Source organism: Nycticebus coucang, chromosome 4, assembly GCF_027406575.1.
Source record: "Nycticebus coucang isolate mNycCou1 chromosome 4, mNycCou1.pri, whole genome shotgun sequence".
NCBI classification, from domain to species: domain Eukaryota; kingdom Metazoa; phylum Chordata; class Mammalia; order Primates; family Lorisidae; genus Nycticebus; species Nycticebus coucang.
In genome coordinates, this window is record NC_069783.1 from 115576557 (window position 1) to 115598991 (window position 22435).

Below are 22435 nucleotides of genomic sequence, written 5' to 3' on the forward strand. Positions count from 1 at the left end.
TAGACCCCTCTGCTTATCTCAGATAGCATTTATTGGGTATCTGCTATGTGCCTGGCACTTGGTGCTGGGAACGTGGCTGTGAGCCCACAGTTGCATTTGGGTGCAAGAAGCAACTAGATCATTAGTCAAATAACTTGTGATTGCAAACCCAAGGGAGTTAATGAGTCTAGTCCTTGGGATATAGAGGGACAGACAGACAAAGGGAAACTAGGAGGGACTTAGACCCCTGCCCATTTGGAAGCAAGTCTTCATTTTGTTCTTCATTATGGGACCCTCATCTTTCTGGACACAAAGCTGTCAAAACACAATCACGGGGCCAGCCAAGGGCCAGGGGAATGCCCATGGTTGGTATGGAGCCTTCTAGAAGGTCCCTGTGCCCTCTTGCCCCTCTTCCCAAATCCTGGAAGCAGGGAGGTCATTCCAAGCTTGGCGCTGATTCCGCAAGTCTGATTTCCCAGCTTTCCTCCGAAGGAAGGGAGGGGTGGGGGAGCTGTCCCCAGCTGTCACCGAGCTGGAGAATGAGGAGCCTTAACTGATGGAGACGTACCGTACGAATGGCCCCTTTAGGGCCTCTAATTCATTTCTAAGACATTTAAGAATAACAAAATGTTTTAATGATTTCTTGGGGGAATTAGGAAGACATATTTTTGTTCTCATTAAATTTTATCCTCACATACAAGAACAAAATGTCAGATGTGTTTTTGGTGCTCCAAGCTTCCCTGTTCACTGTCCACCCCAACCCCCTCCATAAAAAATAATACTCCTGGAAAATTTGCCAGGATCCACACTGTCCTGTTTTTATATTTCTTGACAGGCAAATTATTTGTTGAAATACTCCCCCCTCCCCAGAAGCCACACAAGTCCTGATTCAACATTTTTGTTTTGAGTGACTGCTGCCAACACAAATCTTTGGCAGAGAATGCGATATAGCATGATTGCTCAGCAAGTATTTTGATAAGTGTGCAGCCTGTATGTCTGTAATTACGAAAGAAAACCGTAAATCTTTTGGATATTGTTCACACAGATGTGGCGTGAAGTGAGAAAAAAAGCAGTAAAACGTGTTAAAAGCATAATTAATGTCATTGTTGTGGAGGATGATTTGATTTAAACCTCTCTGACTTCTGTATTGGTGACGGCTGATTCCTTTATCACGCTCATTGAGTCGCTAGGTACCGACTCAAGCTTCAGAAAGCTAACTTGGTAACTGAGTGATTAGTTAAAAGAAAAATAGAAAACAAAACAAGAAATGAGCAAGTGAGAGGGCAGTCAGATGAACATTGCTGAAGAGATGAGAAGAGAGAGGTGAGTGTCCCAAAAATGTTTTTGAGGATTTTTTTTGGGGGGTGGGGGGGTTGCCTTTTTTTTTTTTTTTAACAACAAAATCTGATGCAAGAGATTGCAGTTCCTGGCAGGTGTTTCTCATCTCCCTCCTCCTTTTGAAAGGAGGTGGTCAGCAAAGTGCTCAGGCCACGGAGTCAGACACACTTAGCCAGGACTCTCAGCATGGCATTTTTGTGCTGTGTGACCTTGGCCAGGGGCCTTAACCTCTCTGAGCTCTGGTTTCTGTTTCTTTGGAGAAGGGCTAATAATAGAACCTACTCATCTATGGATATGAGGATTTGATATGCTGTACTTGAAAGCATTTAGCAGGGTTTAATATCCAGCAGCCCATTACATCAGGGGATAAGAGTTACAAGCGTCTGCTGTTGATTACACAAGATTCTGTCAGTTGTCAAGGACATTGGGTAAGTGGTGTAGGCGACAGGGTTACTGAGTCTGGAATAAGAAAATGCTTTACAATATTTAAGGTTTTTAAATTTTTCTCCTCAGTTATAAAAGTAACATATGCACAATGTCAACTTCAGAAAATACAGAAAAATAGAAAGGAAAATGATCTACTAGAAAAGCATTTTATTGTTTTTCTTTCTGATCTTTTATCTCTGTGTACTTTTCCAAAATGGTCGCTAACTCTACATGTACCATTTTGAATCCGGCTTTCTTCATCCAGCATGAGCATCCATATTTCTTCTGTGTGATTACAAATCCTGGGTAACTTTGGTTCATCGTGTCTAACAGTCTCTTGTATTATAATTTACTGAACATTTCTCCCGCACTAGGAAGTTAGGGTGCCCTAGAATGCAGAGTTTATTGGCAGTGTTCTGGGGATGAGGAAGAAAACTTGGAAAGAAAAACATATTGCACCCATATATTGACCACAAACTCAGGATCAGTGGCCAAAAAGAACAAGAATTTTATTTCTTTCCTTCTTGATTTTAATTAACTACATATATTTTCATATGTATGAAACATTCATGGTTATTCTTTGTAAATCATTTGTTTATATATCTTTAGCTCATTTTCTACCAAAAGTGGATTAATTTTCTTATTGCTTTGTAGACACTTGTTGTGTATTGGAGCTATTAACCTTGTTCGGGTATACATGTTTCATATCTGCTCCTCTAGTTTGCCTTCTGTTTCTTAATTTTGCTTATTATGTCCCTTGTACATACCAGGCATTTAAAAACTATTTGTAGAAAGCAGGGAATCTTAGCAAACCTTTGCTTTATGCCTTCTAAGTTTCATGTCCCTATTTAAAAAAAAAAAAAAACCTTTCTCACCTCAAGGGTGTAATTTGGGTTTAGTACTTTTGTGATCTTAATTTTTTTAAATTTAAGTCTTTGAACCATCTGAAATAGGTTGATGGAGGTAGTGAGGTTACTAATCTAGCTTTGTTTATTGTCCCAAATGACTAGTTCTAGTGCCATCTAGTGGATAGGCCGCCTTTGCAGATAGAAGAAATAGAGATTTTCAAATAATTGGAAATTGTTGTCTAATGTGTTGCCCATACTTTCTCCCCCTCCTCCTTACTCTGCTCTTTCCTGCCGGGGTCAAGAGCAACAATGAAGAGCAACATAAAATAGCATTTAACCCATAAAAAAGGAAAAGCTTAATGCTGTCAAATTTCCTGAAGATGGCTGATAACTTTAGAAGGCAGTGTCCCACCATTTCCTGCCACACCTTGGCCTGTGCCACTTCCTCTGCCTGGAACACCCTCTGCCCAGGACAACCTGTCTAAATGTTACTGCCCCTGAGAGCTTGGGGTTGGAGTGTGGCTTAAATGGAAGCATCTAGCATGGCTCTGGTACCCAGTAGGTGCTCAGTAAAGGGTTCTTCCCTTTCAGAAGGGAGGACAAGCATCTGAGCTATGGTTTCCATAAGCTCATTCTCTGAGCACATACCCTGTGCTGAGCCCAGTGGGAAGTGACACCTAAGTTCAGTCCTGCCCTTGGGTACTCTCGATCTCAGCAGGGACAATGTGACCCAAAGACAGACAACCAGAGCACACAGCAGAAAACTGGCTTTGAGGAAGGGTGGCTTGTGGAGGCACCTCAGGGAGGGAGGCCTTTGCATTTAATTTTAAAGGCTGAGGTACCTTCATGTGGAAGTCATTTCCGGGGTACTTTCTGTGTGTTCAGCCCCTTGTAGACAGGACCTCTCTGATCACCATATACACATCCCCTAGGAGGTGGGTTCCATCATCCTGCCCTACTGTGTGGCTGAGGAAGTGCAGGCCCGGAGAGGTCAAGCCATTTGCACACAGTCACCCAATAGAGAAGCGATGGAGCCTAAATCCGGGCCCCCAGGTCCTACCTACTACCCCAGTTGCAGGATTAACTTTAAAATATGAGGAGTTTAGAGAAAGCCATTGGAGATTTGAGTTCTTAAAACAGTGAAAAACAGTTAAAGGGTCTTTGCCGCCAGTAGACAGGGACTGAGGCCTTTGCTGAAACAAGATGTATTGCCTAAGGAAGAACAAGTTAACCCTTCACCACTAGCCAGGAATTCTTGGCCCTCCTGGCCCAAGGCCCCAAACTTGGCAGGCAGGGAGAGACGAAAAAGACACCAAGCTAAAGGACCTCCTGCAGAGATGAGCCAATCCCATTTTGCTGTTTTGCATCCCATGTCACATTGACTTCTCCAGGCCTCAGTTTCCCCACATGTAAGATATGGACAGTGATATCTTCTAATAAAAGGAGCCATTGGGGGCGGCTCCTGTAGCTCAGTCGGTAAGGCACCGGCCCCATATACCGAGGGTGGCGGGTTCAAACCCGGCCACGGCTGAACTGCAACCAAAAAATAGCTGGGCGTTGTGGCGGGCGCCTGTAGTCCCAGCTGCTTGGGAGGCTGAGGCAAGAGAATCGCGTAAGCCCAGGAGTTGGAGGTTGCTGTGAGCTGTGTGAGGCCACGGCACTCTACCGAGGGCCATAAAGTGAGACTCTGTCTCTACAAAAAAAAAAAAAAAGGAGCCATTGGATGGGCTCAGCAACAGGGGACACTAAAAGTGGTCCCTGCCCTCTGTTCAGCTGCAGAGGCACAATGTTGAGCAAAACAGACACTATCTCTGCCCTCATTGGACTTTCTGTACAGCCCAGTATCTGGGAACTTTATTTTTATTATAATGAATATGGGTTGGAGTCCTACCTCTGCTGCTGCCTGGCTAGGTGACCTGAGTAACTTGCTGTACCTCTCTGGGCCGCTGTTTCCTTCTTTGGAAAAACAAACTGACCTCCCAGTTCCAGGAAGGGTTAAGTTAGTTGAGGGGTATAGATTCCTTAGCAGAGTGTCTGGCACATAATAAATGCTTAGTAAACAGTGGCCACTATTGTTGCAGCTGTTGTTATTGCTGGTGTGGTTATTATTACCATCAACAACCAGTGCCAAGAAGGAGGACTTCATTTGCAGCCCCTCTGTCCCTGCTCTATTCAGGAGACCTCTGAATCAGCTGGCTCTGGCGATGGGGGAAAGAAAGGGGTAGGTGGAAGCTGTACTCACAGCCGCCTATAAGGGCTTCATACCCCATCTTCTACCAAAAAGTTAAGATTAAAGGATCAGAGCTAGTCTCTCTGCCACCATCAATAGCCTGAGCCTCCCACCCACACAGTCGCCCGGAGCCCGGGTCCAGATGGGAGAAGGCTTCTGTCTCGAAGATATTTTGGAGGGGCGCATGCATACTTCTGCATAAATGTGTTTCTAAACAGTCTCTCGGACAGCCTTTCCGGCTCCAGCTTTCCTAAAAAAAGCTCTGAATGCCACTTGCCTTCACATGGACATAGTGGGAGGATAGAGACAGCTTTTCCTAGAGTCCCCAAACTTGCCCCCCTCCCACTGCAACTTTTTTTAAAAACACCAACAGCATCAGCTAGTGGCGGAAAATGGAATAGACGATGCCCTACCCACTCTGTGCAGTGCCTTTGGAAAGTACGGCATGGTGTTAAAATATTATAAATCCTCTGGCGATCTTCTCTAGGGTTTCAGAGCAAATAAAACCAAATGAATTAGTCATTTTATAAGCAGCTTATGGTTGATGGCTGTAAGACACAGAGACTCCGCTTCCCGATGATGTCCCACCTCCCTACAGGGACCTGCCACCTCTTACGGTTCATAGTTGATCTTCTGTGTCAGCAATGTTCTCAAACTAATCAGAAGAGTTTGTTGTATTCAAACACTTAAGATTTGAGGTCTACAAATCTAGGTTGGATCTAAAGTTGTTTGGTTCCCACTGCCAGCACCCAGTCTGTGTATCAATGAGGTGTGAGTAGGGGACATAAGGTCCTCCTCTCATCTCTCATGGTGTGGCACTAGTAGCTCTGGGCAGTCACATGTGTTAGCTGGAAGGTTTCTGGTAGAAGCACTGAACCCAGCGGAACCCTGGGTCACTGGCCTCAGGTGAGGAGGTACGCACCTGCTCTGTCACCCATCCCTGACACCAAGATAGGAGATTTGCCAGATATTGGAGGGAGACCTGAGTGATTTTGGAGGTCAGGGCTTGGCAGCACCCAGAATTTCCCCAAATGCAGTTTCCTGACAATAGGGTGAAGTCTAGGTGTATCCTGACATAAGACTGAAACTGAACATGTGGCAGGACATGACGTGTTGTCCCCTTTCTGCTTCCTTGCAGCTAAAGTCCCAGTCAGATGCTACATAATACCTGCACATCTCCCCTTTGAACCAAGGGAGAGCTGGTCCGGGTTCAAGGTCTTGGGCAGGCAATGGGTCTAACTATAATTTAATAGTATCAGTTTTCTTTTTGATTCTTTTGTGTGTGTATATTTTTATGGCTAAAGTAGCTTCTATTTGTTATATAAGATCCCGATTTATAATAACAAAACAAAACATTCCTTTGAAGTTAATCCAAGTTTCTAAAAATTGAGTCACCTAGGGCAAAGGTTCAGTTGGTCATTGTTAGGGGACATATGGATACAGCAGAGGTAATGAAGTTCACCAGCATCTGGCATTTGGGCTGCACTGACTTAGGGAGAGGCCTAGATTCAAATCAGCTGTACTTTTTTCTTGCTCAGCAACCTTCGCACATGGCTTTCCTTTGCTGGGCTTTAGTTTTCTCATCTGGAAAATGGGGATGATAGTGATGTGGTTATTTCAATAATTAAACAAGATATGTATAAATATATACAAGGTGCCTGGAACATGTTCAGGGGTGGGGATCAGGAAATTCAAGTTCTCTGAGTTCTTGGCTGCAGATAGTAGGTGGTAGTCTTATCTGCCCCATGCCCCAGCCTCGGAGATGCAGATGTCCTGCTCCCCCAGGACAGATGGTTGCTGGAGTTTGGGAAAAATAAGAAATGCATGTTTGGAAGTCCAGTCCCACTCTGAACCTGACCAGTGCCCTGGGCTGCAGCACCCAGCCCAACCTATGAGGAAGGGAGGAGAAATCGGTACTATAAGTCATCTGGCATTGCCAGCCTCCCTGAGCCCCACATCCTTATCTATAAATGGGTTATTTGTTATAAAGATCCAGCAAAGCTGCATCTCTGGGACAGTAACCCCAGGGGAGATTGATCAGACAGGGCAGTTGCTGGTTCCTGATCTAACATGAGCTGGGGTTCTTTTTTTGTTTGTTTGTTTTGAGACGGAGCCTCAAGCTGTCACCCTGGGTAGAGTGCTATGGCATCACAGCTCACAGCAACCTCCAACTCCTGGGCTCAAGCAATTCTCCTGCCTCTGCCTCCCAAGTAGCCGGGACTATAGGCGCCTGCCACAATGGCCTGGCTATTTTTTGGTTGCAGCCGTCATTGTTGTTTGGTGGGCTGGATTCGAACCCACCAGCTCAGGTGTATGTGGCTGGTGCCTTAGCTGCTTGAGCCACAGGCACCGAGGCTAACATGAGCTGTTTCTCTGGTATTTCCTTCATCTAGAATATGGCCCCCACCCCCTGCTGACTCCCTCACTTCCTTTAAGGCTCTGCTCAGACACTACCTCGACAAAGAGACCTTCCCTGACCAACCTGCCCCAGTTAGCACCACACCCCACAGCGGTACACCTAGCCCATCCTCTTCCCGACCTTTTATTGCTTTGTTCCAAAGCCCCCCTCAATGCTCCTGCCTCACTTGTCCTTTGAACATTGGTACCCCAGGAGGGCAGAGATTCCTTCTGAGTCACCACTGGACACCTCACGGCCCAGAGCCTTCCCTGACATGCAACAAGAGCTCAGGACACTTTTGACAACTGAGGAAACAATGTCTGACACACAGTAGGTGCTCATTAAAAATGTGCTGATGAGTAAATGACTGCATTAGAGACTGTCAGTCTCCTGTTGCCGCTATAACAAATTACCATGAACTCAGTGGCTTAAAGCAACACACATTTTTTTTTTAAATTTATTTACAGTTTGGGAAGCCAGAAGTCCAAAATGGGTCTCACTAGGCTAAAATCAAAATCTCAGCAGGGCTATACTGCTACTGGGGACTCCAAGGGCGAAGCCATTTCCTTGCCTTTTCCAGCATCTGGAGGCCACCTGCATTCCTAGGCTCAGGGCCCCTTCCTCCACCTGCAAAGCTGGCAGTGTAGCATCTTCAGTCTCTTTCTGACTGCAACCCCCTTCCATCTGTAACCTAACTCTCAGTTTCATGTGACTCAACACATCCACAGCTACTGAGGGTTAGGATGCCGTGTCATTGTTCTAGCCACCTCAGAGACATTCCTAGGGAAACCCTAAGGGCCTGTGGCTTCCAGGCCCCTGATAATTTCACCATGAATTGCACTTTTCAAATAACTCACATTTATTGACCACCTACTATGGGAAGGGCCAGAGGTGGGCCCCAGAGGAGAAAGAGAAGATGTGGGGGGATGAAAATAAGATGCCCCAGCTCCCCACAGCTGTCAGGATCTCTGAGAAATCTCTTCCAAACACTTTAAAGATTTTTTGTCATCTCTCTCTTTCAACTTGTGTTTGTGAGAGCAGCCAGTGACATTTAGCTGATACATCAAATCATACCTTTGGACAAAGCAAATGAGAAGCCCTTGGATCTGCCGGCCACCCCAGTAGAGCAGTCTATCTACTCCATAGAATTTGACAGAATCCTCCAGTTGTTCAGAAGTTAGTAATTCTTTTCTTCCCTAACTCAACTCCCAGCAAGATAGTTCAGGGTGGAGGCCCAGGGCTCCACAGTTTCTCCCAGATGGGGAGGTGGGAAGAAATGAGTTAGCACGTGATGTAAAATCTGAGAACTCAGCACTGCACACTAGGGGAGGAAACGAAGAGTAGAAAACAGCCAGGGAAGTAAATGGCAATCGTTGCTGTGTAATTTTCAGAGTAGCCAACTCAGCTGTTCCTCGGGAGTTCAAGAGAATAAAAAGGTAGCAGAACCAGAGCCCAACCTCTTCTTCTGAGATGGGCTTGTCTCCCCAGATAGCAGATAAAATGGGTACAGGAGGGAAGTAAGTTAGGCTTGAGTGAAGACCTCCTTCCAGTGAGACGTGGAGTCTTGGCAGCTCTTCAGTCTTGCCTCACGTGCTACGGGTTGAACTTTATCCCCCCAAAAGATATATTGAAATCCTGACTGTCGATACCTGTAAATGTGAACTTATTTGGTAATAGGGCCTTTGCAGGATACAGTCAAGGTAAGATGAGGTCATTAGAGTGGCCCCTAATTTATTATGACTGGTGTCCTTGTAAGGAGAGGAGAGAAAGAGGGGGGCAGAGAGGAAGAGAGAGGGAAGGAGGGAGGGAGAGGGAGAAGCCCTGTGATGGAGGCAGAGATCTATGTACTGCACCTGCAAGCCAAGGAATGCCAGGATTACCAGCAAGTCTAGAAGCTGAGAGAAAAGCCTAGATCAAATATGGCCCTGTTAATGCCTGAGTTCAGATCTCAAGCTCCAGAATTCAGTGTACTAGTTTTCTTCAGCCTGCTTTCCCAAATCACCACATTCTGGGTGGCTTAAAATGATGGAAAGTTATTCTCTAAGTTCTAGAGTCAAGAAGCTCAAAATCAAAGCATTGGCAGGATTGGTTCCTTCTGGAGACCCTGAGGAATGAACTGTCGTGGCCTCTCTCCTAGTCCTTGGTGTTCTTTGGCTTCTAGATGAGTTGCCTCTGTCTCGTGTCCATCTTCATGTGGACTTCCCTGTGTCCTTTCTTCTTCTTGTAAGGACACCATTCGTTGGATTAGGACCCACTCTACTCCAATGTGACCTCATCTTGATATCTGCAAAGACCACTTTCTAATGTAGTCCCATTCTCAGCTTCCACTGATCCTGAGTTTGAGGGATCACTGTTCAACCCGGTGCATCACGTCCCACCAGTGCTTCCTGGCTAACTCTTGGATCTGAGCACCCTTCCCCACCACTCTACCTAGAGCCACCATCACAGCTGCCTAGATTATTGCAGTATCCTTCTGTCTGGCACCCTCTACAGCCCACTTTTCACATTACAGCTCGAATGAGCCTTTGAAAAAGGCAGGTTAGGGCGGTGCCTGTGGCTCAAGGAGTGGGGCGCCGGCCCCACGTACCGGAGGTGGCAGGTTCAAACCCGGCCCCAACCAAAAACTGCAACGGGAAGAAAAAAAAAAAAAAGAAAGAAAAAGGCAGGTTAGGCCCATGCAGTGGCTCCTGCCTATAATCCTAGCACTCCAGGAGGCCGAGGCAGGCAGATCGCTTGAGCTCAAGAGTTTGAGGCCAGCCTGAACAAGAGCGATAGCCTATCTCTAAAAATAACCAGGCGTTGTGGCAGGTACCTGTAGTCCCAGCTACTCAGGAGGCTGAGGCAAGAAGATCACTTGAGCCCAAGAGTTTGAGGTAGCTGTGAGCTATGACATCACAGAGGACAACAAGGTCAGACTGCCTTAAAAAGAAAAGGCAAGAAAAGAAAAAGGCAGGTTAGAATACATCACTTCCCATTGCTGGTAGGATGAATCCCCATCCATGTAATCAGAGGAGGGCTTTGGGATCTCCCTGCCCACGTATCCACCATCTCCCCCAACTCCACGCCAGCCCCTGGGACCTGGTGTTAAGTCCTCAGACACTGTGACACTTTGCACAGACTCCTTCCAGCCACCAGCCCTTTACACAGGCAGTGCCCTCCACCTGAAACTCTTCCCACAGATCCCTCTACCCCCCAGCAGCACCCCCAGCTCTGTGTCACTTGCTCAGAGAGCTCTTTCCTGACCCCCCACCTCAAGGTGGGTCCAGATCCCTTCTGGGGTCTGTGTTAATAAAAATATTCCCTATGTTCCTTCTAAACATCTTTGTATAGAGCAGTCTGTTATCCCCACTGGGATGTTGGCTGCACAAAAAAATGGGCTCTTGTCTATGTCATTTACATTGTACCCCCCAGCAGACAACCAACTCGTGCTGAGTAAAGTAGGTACAAGGACTCTGAGCCCCCCCAGCAAGCTCTGCCTGCTTCAGACTCATCTCTGTGGAATGTCCCAAGATCACACCATGGGCTTCACATCTGTAGGGGAAAAACTGTGTTTATCCCCATTTTGAAGATGAGAAAACTGAGGCTCTGAAAGGTGACGAGGTATTCATGTGTTGGCTTGTATTCTCTGGGAGGCAGATGCCAAGATGGCATGAGATATGCCAGAGATAAATTACAGGAGACGCTCATGAAAGATAAAGGGGAGTGAGTGGGAGGAAACAAAGGACACAGGTCTGACACCTGGGAGGAGTGGGGGTGCTGGAGAGGATGGGCCTCAGGCTGCAGCACACTCTAAGAAGGTCTCGACTAGGTAGGGAGCCCCAGAGCACCTGCACTAGTCAGCTCAGGCTCCTGTAAAGAGTGCCACAAACCAGGTAGCTTAAACAAGGGAAATATATTTTCCCACAGTTTGAGAGACTAGAAGTCCAAGATCAAGGTGCCTCCAAGGTTGGTTTCTGGGGGATCCTGTCTTCCCAGCTTGCAGACGGCCATCTTCTCCCTGTGTCCTCACATGACCTTTTCTCTGTTTGTGTACAGAGAAAGCGAGATCCTTGGTATTTCTTCCTCTTACATGTCTACCAGTCTGGTCAGTTTTGGACCCCACCTGTTTGACTTCATTTAACCTTAATTGTGTCCTTAAAGACCCTATCTCCAAACACAGTCAGATTGGAGGTTAGGCTTCAGCATATGAATTAGAGGCACGGGGTCACAGTTTAGTCCATAGTATGATTGCCTGTTCCAGCGTTGGCCAGGACTACCCTACCGTGCTCAGTCATGGCTGGGAAGATGGGCCACCTAGGAGGGAGAGCAACACTCATGTAGGGTGTGCCAGGTGCTGGACACTGTTAATAGTGGCCCAGTGTATTCACATTAGCCCTACACAGCCCTGTGCAGTAGGTCCTGTGGTTATCTCCTTTTTACTGATGGGGAAACTGAGGCACAAGGACCCTATGTGATTTCCATGATGCTGGTACACCTGGGATTTGACTTCCAGCCTCCTACCCTGGCCCCTTCTCTGTTTCTCCAAGGGTGGCTTTAGGAATTTGGAACATTCACAATGTTTGCGCCTCTGGTATCAAGTTCAACAACGAAAGTGTTTAATAATCACCTTCCCTGAACATCCCAGCTCTAAGGGATCGGCCTACAGCCAAAAGCCCTTACCTCAGTGGAACCATGCCCCTACTTGCTGATGCCTGGTGTTAAGTGTGTGCCTGGAATATACTTGTGATAGGAATTTGGAGAAGAGAGCCCAGAAAGGTCAGTGCATTGTCTGAGGTCACAGGACAAGCTGACAAAATCAAGAGAGCCCTCAATATCTTGCTTCTGGTCTAATGATAAGAATTCAAGGCCCCTGTGCCCTGTCTCCTGGCCCAAGAGACAATGGGGAGACAGTTCCACAGCAAAGCTGAGACATGAAAGTTGGTCCCCTGGAGCCTTCTTCAGAATAATCCTGCTATATATATATATATTTTTTTTTTCTTTTGAGACAGAATCTCACTATGTGGCCCTTGGAAGAGTGCTGTGGCGTCACAGCTCACAACAACCTCAAACTCTTGGGCTTAAGCGATTCTTTTGCCTCGGCCGCCCAAGCAGCTGGGATTACAGGCGCCCGCCATGACGCCCAGCTATTTGTTTGTTGTAGTTGTTGTTTGGCAGGCTCGGGCTGTGTTTGAATCCACCAGCCCCAGTGTATGTGGCTGGCACCCTAGCCACTGAGCTACAGGCACTGAGCCAATTCTGTTATCTTTTACTGAGTACTTATGTGTACAGGTACTGTGCTAACTGCTTTACAAAACTTCAGTCATCAAGTCCTCACAGTAACCTTGGTGTAGATGCTATTAGTGTCTCCATTTTACAGAAGGGAAAACAGAGGTCATAGAGTAAAATGCTTTACTGAAGACCCCACATTGAGTGAGTGACAGATGACTTTGCTCCAACCTCACCTTCCTACTCCTGCTCTTGCTCTGATCAAGCTTCTACTGAAGCCAGAAGGGCCTCTGAGCTATATGCACTAACCTCTAGTTGCCTCAGTTATTCCGCAGACATTTATTATACAGCTGTGCCAGAAAACAGGATAGGCTTTAGGTGCCTCTTTCCTCCTCCTGACTCACTGAGAAGGGTCCATCCTTCCGATGGCTTCCTATCCAGGATGCCCTGAGAGTCAGCCCAAACTAAGCTGGACATCTTCCTCCAAGCATGTGATACTGTCCAAGAAAGCCTGGGTATGCCTGGCCCTCACACTCTCTTTTGAGCATTTCTCCTTGATCCTTTTATTATTTAGCCCAGTTTTTATCCAGCCTTGAAACGAACCTATTGGACCAATGATTTCTTGGATCTCACTTGGTTAAAATCATTTAGCAGATGTATCAATCAGAGCTCTTTAGTGACATGCAGCAGAAGCCAACTCTGACAAAGCTTTAAGCAGAAGAATTTATTAGAAGGCCCCGGGTGGTGGAGAATGGTGAGAACACCTGCTCAGACAGGGCCAGAGCAGTGTGAGCTGCATGAGGGATTCAAATTACCAGGGTAGAGCATCTGATTGGCTAGCCAGGGTTAGGGTTCCTTACCAGGGTAAGGCAGGACATCTTGATTGACAGCCCCTTGGGAAGCTGACAGGAAATCAAAACCACATGTCTACTCTACTCCACAGAGAGATCTAACAGCTGAGCCATGCAGGACCCCCCCCCCCTTCCTGAGAATATTGAGGCTGACGCACAAACCATCCAACAAGAGTCTTTAGGATGGAATCCTAAGGCTATTTGACAAATGCCCCCCAAGGAACTCTGATGTGCCACCCTGCTGAAGAGCCAGCAGGGACACTTGAGGAGCTCCAGTTATCCTGCCAGGTGGGGCCAGCCTGCCTGAAGTTTGGCCAGGCTTTACTGCCTCACCCTGGGGAAGTGACCATCCCCTGTACCTCAGTTTTCCAATCTGTGAAACTGATACAATATTGCCTGCCTCATAGCATCATGGTGAAGAGTGAATGGCGTCTGATCCAAACAAAGGGCTTTTATCTCTTGGGATTCAGTTGCAGCCTGATTTTGGCTAGGTGTCTGAACACCATCCTCCCAGATCAGAGAACTGGGAAGGCACAGTGCGGGAGGAAGAGGTCCAAAGGCCCGTCTTGGTCTTGCCCCCAACTCCGGCAGTCTTCAGGAACATCATTGGACCCCACTGTGTACTGGGAGGGGCTGGATAAATTGATCGCATAGATCCCTACTCAGAGTGACTTTCTAAGCTGGAATCTTTGAGTCCCAGAATTAAATTAGTTCAAAGCAAGATTATTGGTTTCTAGGTCTGCTGGGGACTGATACAAACATGGGAAACCATACCCTGTCCCCAAGGCTCCGCAGCATCACCTTGTGGACAGCAACTACCAGAATGCCATGAGCCTGGGCAACAGCAGCAGCCAGCATGTAGCAAACCCTACTCTGTACCTAGCACTGTGCAATTCTTCCCACCCTTAAAATCACCTTACACATATAACCCATTTTACAGACAAGGAAATGGAGTTTCCAAGAGGCTAACTGGCATGGCTAATTGGAGTCAGAGTGGACATCTAATCCTTAAATCAGACTGTGTCTCTTGGTATCTTTGCTAGTCTTCCCAATGATTCCTGGGAAGTAGGAACTGGTATATTTTATGCATTTGGAATGCAGGAATGAGGAAACTGAGGTCCAAAACCCCATGAACTTTGAATCCAGAACTGGATATTAGATTTCATGAGCTCAACGACTATGTTCTACACTGTATCAGCAATTGGCCACCTGAGGGCAGCCTATCCCCAGACAGAGCACATGAGCCAGCAAGGAATGACCTACAGGGTCTCAGAGCAAAACAAAACAGCAATACCTAATCCCTGTAAATGGGGTGAGTGACAGACAACCCTTATCATTTAAGCATAATCATTTGGCTTGGATGGGCTTACCGCCAGCCCAGCTCCTAGGCCACTGGCCGGATTTTGCCCCTCCTTGGAAGTAGGGTAAGCCCTCCACGGCCTGCTTGGCGCTGCAGCCTCCTGTGTTTATCTAACTTCCCTGACCCTGGCAAGCATGTGTCGCCTTTTCTTCCTTTCTCAAAAACCAGGACACAATAGGAAGCGTTTCCTTGAACTTATTAAAAAATCCAGACTTGTAAATTAATTTGTTCGTGTTGTACAAAGGCAGTGCAGATGGACTCATTAGCATGCACACAACAAATAATTATAGATGAATTTTTAGCTGGCCTGCCTAATGCGCTTGCTGGGTTAATTATGTCAATGTATAATTACATCAGCCTGGGGAGACATAATGGCATCCCCTGCTGAGCGGGCCCTGCCTAATGACGGGTGTGGGGGCTGCTGACAGAGGGAAGCTGCCACACAGTGCGTACACCTGCTTACCTCAGCACAGGCGCCCATTGTCCAAGCCTCCCACCACCTAAGCAGCCAGCAGAAGAATGAAACAGGCCACCTTGTTCCAGCCAGACCTGAAAGCCCTACATACAGGCACTGCCCCCATTTTTTCCATCAGCAAATATTTATTGTGCATCAGACTGTGTGCTGGGTACAAGGGTCCAGTAGGAGGGAGGAGAGGAGGCAAAAGCAGGTGTAGTCCTGGTCCTCCCTTGTGAAGTTTGCAGACCAGTGGGTGTTAATCAGGTAGACCTGCAAATAACCACACGTTGTAACTGCAGTAGGTGCAATAAAGGAAAGGTGGACAGTACTGACTAGCAAGGACGCTGACTAGTCAAGGAGGGCTTCCTGGAAGAAAGTAGCATTTGGAAAGCCAGTGTGGCTGAAGCTCAGAAAGGTGGGAATAGTTTCTGTTTGTTCTTAGCTGACCAAGTGTCAGGTGCCATGGGGTACTTTATGTGGATCTTCATCACAGCCCCATGCAGTCACTATTTTTATGGTGAGGCACAGAGAAGTAGAGTTGCTTTCTAAGGTCACACAGCAATCTAAAGAAACAAGTCTGAATTAGACTAGAGTCCAGGGTGTCTGACTTCAGAGTCCATGCTCTTAATCATTCTGCTGCCTGGAAGGGACAGTGGCCAGGTGCATGCAGGCAGGAGACTTAGGAGAAGATAAGACTCCAACATATTAGGCCTGGACCAGAGCCCAGGTCCCTCGGTCCAGATGGAGAACCCTGGCTTTCCTGGGCCCCACAAACACTGTCTGCAGCTGCTGGGTCTGGGATGGGCACACACTAGGACTGGAAGCCTTTGTGCTATCAGAGCAAGAAACCCAGATCCTGCTCTCACCTTCACTACACAGGTCCCCTGGCTTTTCTGAGCCCCAGTTTCCCTGCCTGTGAAAATGAGTTAGACCCAGGCAGCGTCTGTCGCTCAGTGGGTAGGGCAGGCCCCATATACCGAGGGTGGCAGGTTCAAACCCGGCCCCAGCCAAACTGCAACAAAATAGCCGGGCGTTGTGGGGGTGCCTGTAGTCCCAGTTACTCAGGAGGCTGAGGCAAGAGAATCGCCTAAGCCCAGGAGTTGGAAGTTGCTGTGAGCTGTGTGACACCGTGGCACTGTACCAAGGGTGATAAAGTGAGACTCTGTCTCTACCAAAAAAAAAAAAGAAAATGAGTTAGACCCAAACCAGCCTCCAGCAGCTACTGTAAGGATCATGGGAGCCCCTTCCTATGGATAGGCTTTTAACCCAGAAGGCATCATAGCCATACTGGCCTCTGGAATTTTCCAGGTGTTATTAGTTCCTTCCCCAGATGGAGAGTTGGGGGAAGTCTCGTGGAAGGAGTGTATTGGCCCCCCAAGTAGAAGAAAGAAAGAACATGCTTGCTGGGCAAAGGGCTGGGAAAGGAAACCAAATTCTAAGCAGTGGAACCTGCATGTTCCTCACCTTTGACTGGGAAATTGGCAGACATCTTTCTTCCACATGTGTATTTTGCCCCCCAGAAAAGCTGCTATTTAATCTTAGCATATGTCACAAGTGATGGTGTGCTCATCCAGGTCCGCTGAGCAGCAGCCACCAGGGACTATGTGCACAATAAAAGATATCATTCGGAGAAATAGGCAGCTAGGCAGCTGGTGGGAAGCATCCCAGACCACCACACAGCCTAAGGAAGTGCTGAGTGAAGCCACAGGGACATCCTCAAGCCAGAGTTGGCCCTCAGACCAGTCCTGCCTCAGTATCCCTGGTGCAAGCAGGCATTGTCGGAGGAGGACCTCTGAGTATAGCATCTGGATCCTTGCCCAATGAGGGTCACTCTGACTGGAGGTCTGCAAGGGTCATTCTTGCCACCACAGATGGCCATGAGATTCTTGATTCATAAAATCAAGAAAATGGCTCAGCGCCTGTGGCTCCAGCGGCTAAGGCGCCAGCCACATACACCTGAGCAGGTGGGTTTAAATCCAGCCCAGGCCCGCCAAATAACAATAATGGCTGCAACCAAAAAATAGGTGGGTGTTATGGCGGGCGCCTGTAGTCCCAGCTACTTGGGAGGTGGATACAGGAGACTCACTTGAGCCCAGGAGTTGGAGGTTGCTATAAGCTGTAATGCTAGGGCACTCTACCCAGGGCGACAGCTTGAGACTGTCTCATTAAAAAAAAAAAAATCAAGAAAATGCAGTTAGGGTGCTGGACATGGTGACTCATGCCTATAATCCTAGCACTCTGGAAGGCCGAGGCAAGTGGATAGCCTGAGCTTACAGGTTCAAGACCAGACTGAGCCAGAGTAAGACCAGTCTCCAAAAATAGCCGGGCGTTGTGGTGGGTTCCTGTAGTCCCAGCTACTCGGGAGGCTGAAGCAAGAGGATCGCTTGAGCCCAAGAGTTTGAGGTTGCTGTGAGCTATGGCTCCCTGGCACTCTACCAAAGGCAACAAAGTGAAACTCTGTTACAAGAAAGAAAGAAAGAGAGAGAGAAAGAAAGAAAATGCAGTTATTGTTATAGTTATTAGAGTTATTATTCCCACCTGTGCAGGACACCCATCCCATGGGGACAGCACATGCTCCCTCAAGCAGGAGCTTACAGGAGGCTGTTCCCTTGTAAAGCAGAAAGTCCATGTTGCTCCCCAAAGCCATCAGGGTGACTCCAGGTGGCTCTTGTGGATGGTACCCCCAGGTCACTAGGGAGGGACCCACAGCCTGAGTCTGGGTGTCCCATCCACAGGGCCCTCACCACTCCTTCCTCCTCTCTCTGCGCAGACCCCGTGCCTGTGTTTGAAGCGGCACGCAGCCTAGACGACAGACTGCAGCCCCCTAGCTTCAACCCCAGCGGGCAGCCCCGGAGAGACCTCCACGCTTCGTGGAAGAGGAACCCGGAGCTCCTCGGTCCCAAAGGTACTGACAAGGCCTTCATGGGATGTCCATAATGAGTGGCTGGGCTGAGATCTTCAGCAGGCAAACTCGGCCACCCTTGAGGGCCTGAGGGAGGGTGGCAGGGAACTGGGCTTTATCATTTGGGGTGAGGAACAGATAAGGTAACACTACTGCTAAAACAGATGAGCCCCAAATCTCAGCTGAATCCACTGAAGGGCGGGGAGGTTGCAGAGAATGTTCCACACTATCACACAGGGACCCAGGCTTTGGAGGACCTGCCATCTTTAACACGTGACATGTAGTGTCACAGTGAATGTCAACAACCACCCAACAGGCAGAGATAGAATGAGGAGGTCACACTGAGATTTATAGGATGCAAGCCAGTAAGTGGCACCCATCACTTCCACCCACACCCCATTGGCCAAAACGCGCTGCTGCAGTCACACCTGCTGAAAGGAGCCTGGGAGGTGCGGCCTGGCTGTGTATCCAGAAGAGGACACAGGATGCTGAGAGCACACAGCACCATCACAGCAGGGGGTGTGGGGAGACATGAGCTGAGCAGTAAGGATATTTGAGCCGGGCAGTGCCTGTGGCTCAGTGAGTAGGGCACCAGCCCCATATACCGAGAGTGGCACATTTGAACCTGGCCTCAGCCAAACTGCAACAACAACAAAAAAAATAGCTGGGTGTTGTGGTGGGCACCTATAGTCCCAGCTACTTGGGAGGCTGAGGTAAGAGAATCACCTAAGCCCAAGAGCTGGAGGTTGCTGTGAGCTGTGATGCCACAGTACTCTACCCAGGGCAACGAAGTGAGATTCTATCTCTAAAAAACAAAAAAGGATACTTGAGCTGATGATGGATTTAGACAAAATTCCATTTCTTTCTGCCTCTAAGTATCTAGACTCAGAACTTAACAGCTGTAGGTGCTTAAAGGCCTGGAATCTTAGTGTTGGGGCCTAAGTGGGCGCTGTGTGATTGTGCCTTTGACCCTCTAAGTTTGGGACTAATTAAGAGCTAAACTTGAGGGAGGCAGTGGGAGAGACCAGAGCCTGATTTCCATAAGGTAGGACAGAGATCCAACCTGGGGCCACATGAGCTCCTCATGTAGCCCCCAGGACCCTGGGGCAGCAACTGTGAGGGCCGGAGCAGCGGCAGAGGGTGGGACAACACAGCCTCCCTTGGAAAGGCCAGCCTGGTTGTGACCCAGGGGTTCCCCCCCACACAGGGAGGACTGGTTGGATATGACAGGCTACTGTGAGGAAGATGACCTCAGAGGGGCCAAGCCAGGCATGGCCACACCTCCCCTACCCCACCTGTCAGAAAAGTCCTCCTAGTGAGAAATGGGCAGAAGACACACACATTTCACCAAGGAGAAAACACAAGAAGAGACAAGTAATGTGGCCAGGGCTGTCCTCACCAAATCACAGCCAACAGTTCACAAGTCCTATGATGCCAGGAATTGGCCAGGGTGTGACATGATGAGACTCTCATCTGCTGCTGCTACTTTGGAAAACAGTCTCTAGGAAGATTCCAGATGGGCCAGCTAACTCACACTGTCCTTAGGAGATAGGGACAAGAATGGGGCTAGCTGGCTCAGCACCTGTAGCTCAGCGGCTAGGGAGCCAGCCACTTACACCGGAGCTGGTGGGTTCCAACCCAGCCTGGGCCCGCCAAACAACAATGACAACTACAACAAAAAAAAATTGCCAGGCGTTGTGGTAGGTGCCTGTAGTCCCAGCTACTTGGGAGGCTGAAGCAAGAGAATCGCTTGAGTCCAAGAGTTTGAGGTTGCTGTGAGCTATGATGCCACAGCACTCTATTAAGGGTGACATAGTGTGACTGTCTCAAAAGAAAAAAAAAAAAAAAGAAAGAATGGGGTTAGCTGCAGTCTCTGTAGCACCACAGACTGGAACAAGCCAAATGTCCAGTGGCAGGAGACTGGATAAAGAAAAGGCATATTCACACAGTGGGATCCTGTACGGCGGCACTCATAGCAGATGAATCTTCAGGACTAGAGCACAACGCCCTTTCAAAATAGTCAAGAAACTAGCAGACTTTAAAATATGTGTTTAGGTATAACTATATATAGCGCATAGGTTTTATGGTGACAAAAACTTTTTAAAGCAAGAAAAAGATGAAGTTCAGTATGGCAGTTACTCAGATGGGTGAGGTGAGGGCTCTGCAAAGGGAAGCAGCAAATGTGCGGTAGAAGCTGTTGTTGACCTTCTAATTTCACATCAGGCCCTGTCCAGGGCACGGCTGGGGGTAAAACAAATGAAAAAGCTGCTTTATGGTGATAACTTTGTAGAAGGGAAAACTGATGTCAACAAACAGATTAGGAAAATATATGGTGTGCCAGAAAACTCAGCCCAATTCGAGTTCCCACCCCGTTCAGTGGTCCCTGAGCACTCTCTCCCCTCCACTGTGACTTCAGTATTCATCCCTGCCCAGGTGGCCCTGCCATGGGGTTGCACCTGCAGGTGAGGTGGGAGATGAAGGAGGGACTACGTGTGTGTACTCAACAGTGGGAGGGGAAAACAGTCTGGCAGCTTCTCAGTAAGTGAAACACAGACTGACCATGTAACGCAGCAATGCCACAGATGTACCCCCAAAGAGCAGAGAACAAACTCCAGGGCCAACTCAAAATGATTCAAATGTCCTTTGACAGATGAATGGGTAAACACCATCTAGGGGCCCAGGGGTCCTCAAACTTTTTAAACAAGGGGCCAGTTCACTTCCCTCAGACCGTTGGAGGGCCAGACTATAGTTTAAAAAAAAAAACTATGAACTATGCACACTGCACATAATCTTATTTTGAAGTAAGAAAACAAAATTGGAACAAATATAATCACACCACCTCATGTGGCCCACGGGCCACAGTTTGAGGACCCCTGATCTAGTCTGTCCGTACAATGGAATATTATTTGGACATAAAGGGAGATGAAGTTCCTACAACCTAGGTGAATGTTGAAAACATAATGCTAGTGGAAGAAGCCAGACAAAAGGACACATAACATATGATTCCACTGATGTGAAATATCCAGAATAGACCAATCCATAGAGACAGAGTAGATTAGTGGTCACTAGGGGCTGGGAGAAAATAGAAAGTTGTTTAATAGTTGTGGGGTTTCCTTTTAGAGTGATGACAATGTCGTGGTTGCACAAAATTGTGGGTATATTAAATTATCACTTTAAAATGGTTAAAATGGTAAATTTTACATTACATATATTTTACCACAAATTTTTTTTTTTTTTTAAATAATAAGGCGGAGAAGACTTGAGCTGGCCTGTGGGTCTGTGGGTATACAGTCTGAGCCTGTGGTGACAGGAACTTGACCTGTGTGCAGACATGAAGCCTGCGGGGCCTAACAGCTGTGTCCCCTCCAATGCCCAATTTTGGGAAATTGATCAAAGTCAATGATGGATCGGGTTTGCAGGAAGCTGCTGTGGCTATCCGGTTGCTCTCTGAGCAATGGGTGTTTTCTCCTCTTTTTCTTCCTGCAGAGCAGAGAGAGGCGGCATCTCCTACTGGGCCCACGCTGACTGAGGGGAGCCGCCTCCCAGGCATTCCCGGGAAAGCCCTCCTGACAGAAACCTTGCTGCAGAGAAATGAGACAGAGAAACAAAAGTGAGGGAGGCTGAGGGACAGAGGAATGGGTGGGATGGGTTCCATGGCCCCACCCTGCTGGAAGGTAGGATCAAGACAGTCCCCTGCCCAGGAAACCAGCTTCAGGGAGTCTGGGTGCAGCAAGGGGTGAAGGCCTTGGACTCTGGAAGGCCTGGGTTCAAGCCCACTGCAGGAGCTCAGTGGCCCTGGGCAAGTCACATCACCCTTCTGAGCCTCAGTTTCCCCACCTGGCAAATGGAGCCGATGGTGGTACAGTAGTCAGCATGCTCCAGGGAAACAAAGCTAGTAGGATGGTTTTTTATTATGAGATGTATTCTGAGGTGGGGCTGGCAAGTCCAAATTGGTAGAACAGGAGCCAGTGCTGTGATCTTGAAGCAGAGTTGTCTTCCTTAGTCTCCCTCGTCAGACTTTCAACTGACGGGTGAGGCCCGCCCACATGGTTGAGGATATTCTCCTACATGTCTACTGACACAGCACTGACAGTCACCGTTGTGTCCTCTCCTGGTCTGCGGGAGGGAGTCCAGGCAGCACCTGTCAGTGCTTAGCACAGGCTCACGTGGAAGAGCATGTCAGGGAACATCTAGGGTTGTAGGGCATGTCCAGGACAGTTCTATGGAGGTCATGACATTTCTCCTTTCATTCATTCACTACATCTTCCTGCCTTCATTACACATCTATGGAGCCATCAACTGTGTTCCAGGACCTGGGAAACTCTACAGTGACAAAACAGGCCAAACTTCCTGCCCTCCTGGAGTTTCCTTTCTAGTAACAAAAACACAAGAATAAACAAAATAAATACTTGAGCCAGGTGACATTAGGCCTGGGTGTTGC

General features: G+C 48.0%; 1 protein-coding gene across 6 annotated transcripts in view; it reads left to right on the plus strand.

Annotated features, from left to right (window-relative positions):
* The window catches only part of CUX2 (cut like homeobox 2), a 254962-nt gene that overhangs the window by 194016 nt on the left and 38511 nt on the right, over window positions 1–22435 (plus strand). For all 6 annotated transcript variants that reach the window (XM_053590221.1, XM_053590222.1, XM_053590223.1 and 3 more), the window contains 2 exons: window positions 17863–17997; window positions 21481–21604. In XM_053590221.1, the coding sequence (XP_053446196.1) occupies window positions 17863–17997; window positions 21481–21604 (259 nt within the window). The remainder of the gene's footprint in view (window positions 1–17862; window positions 17998–21480; window positions 21605–22435) is intronic.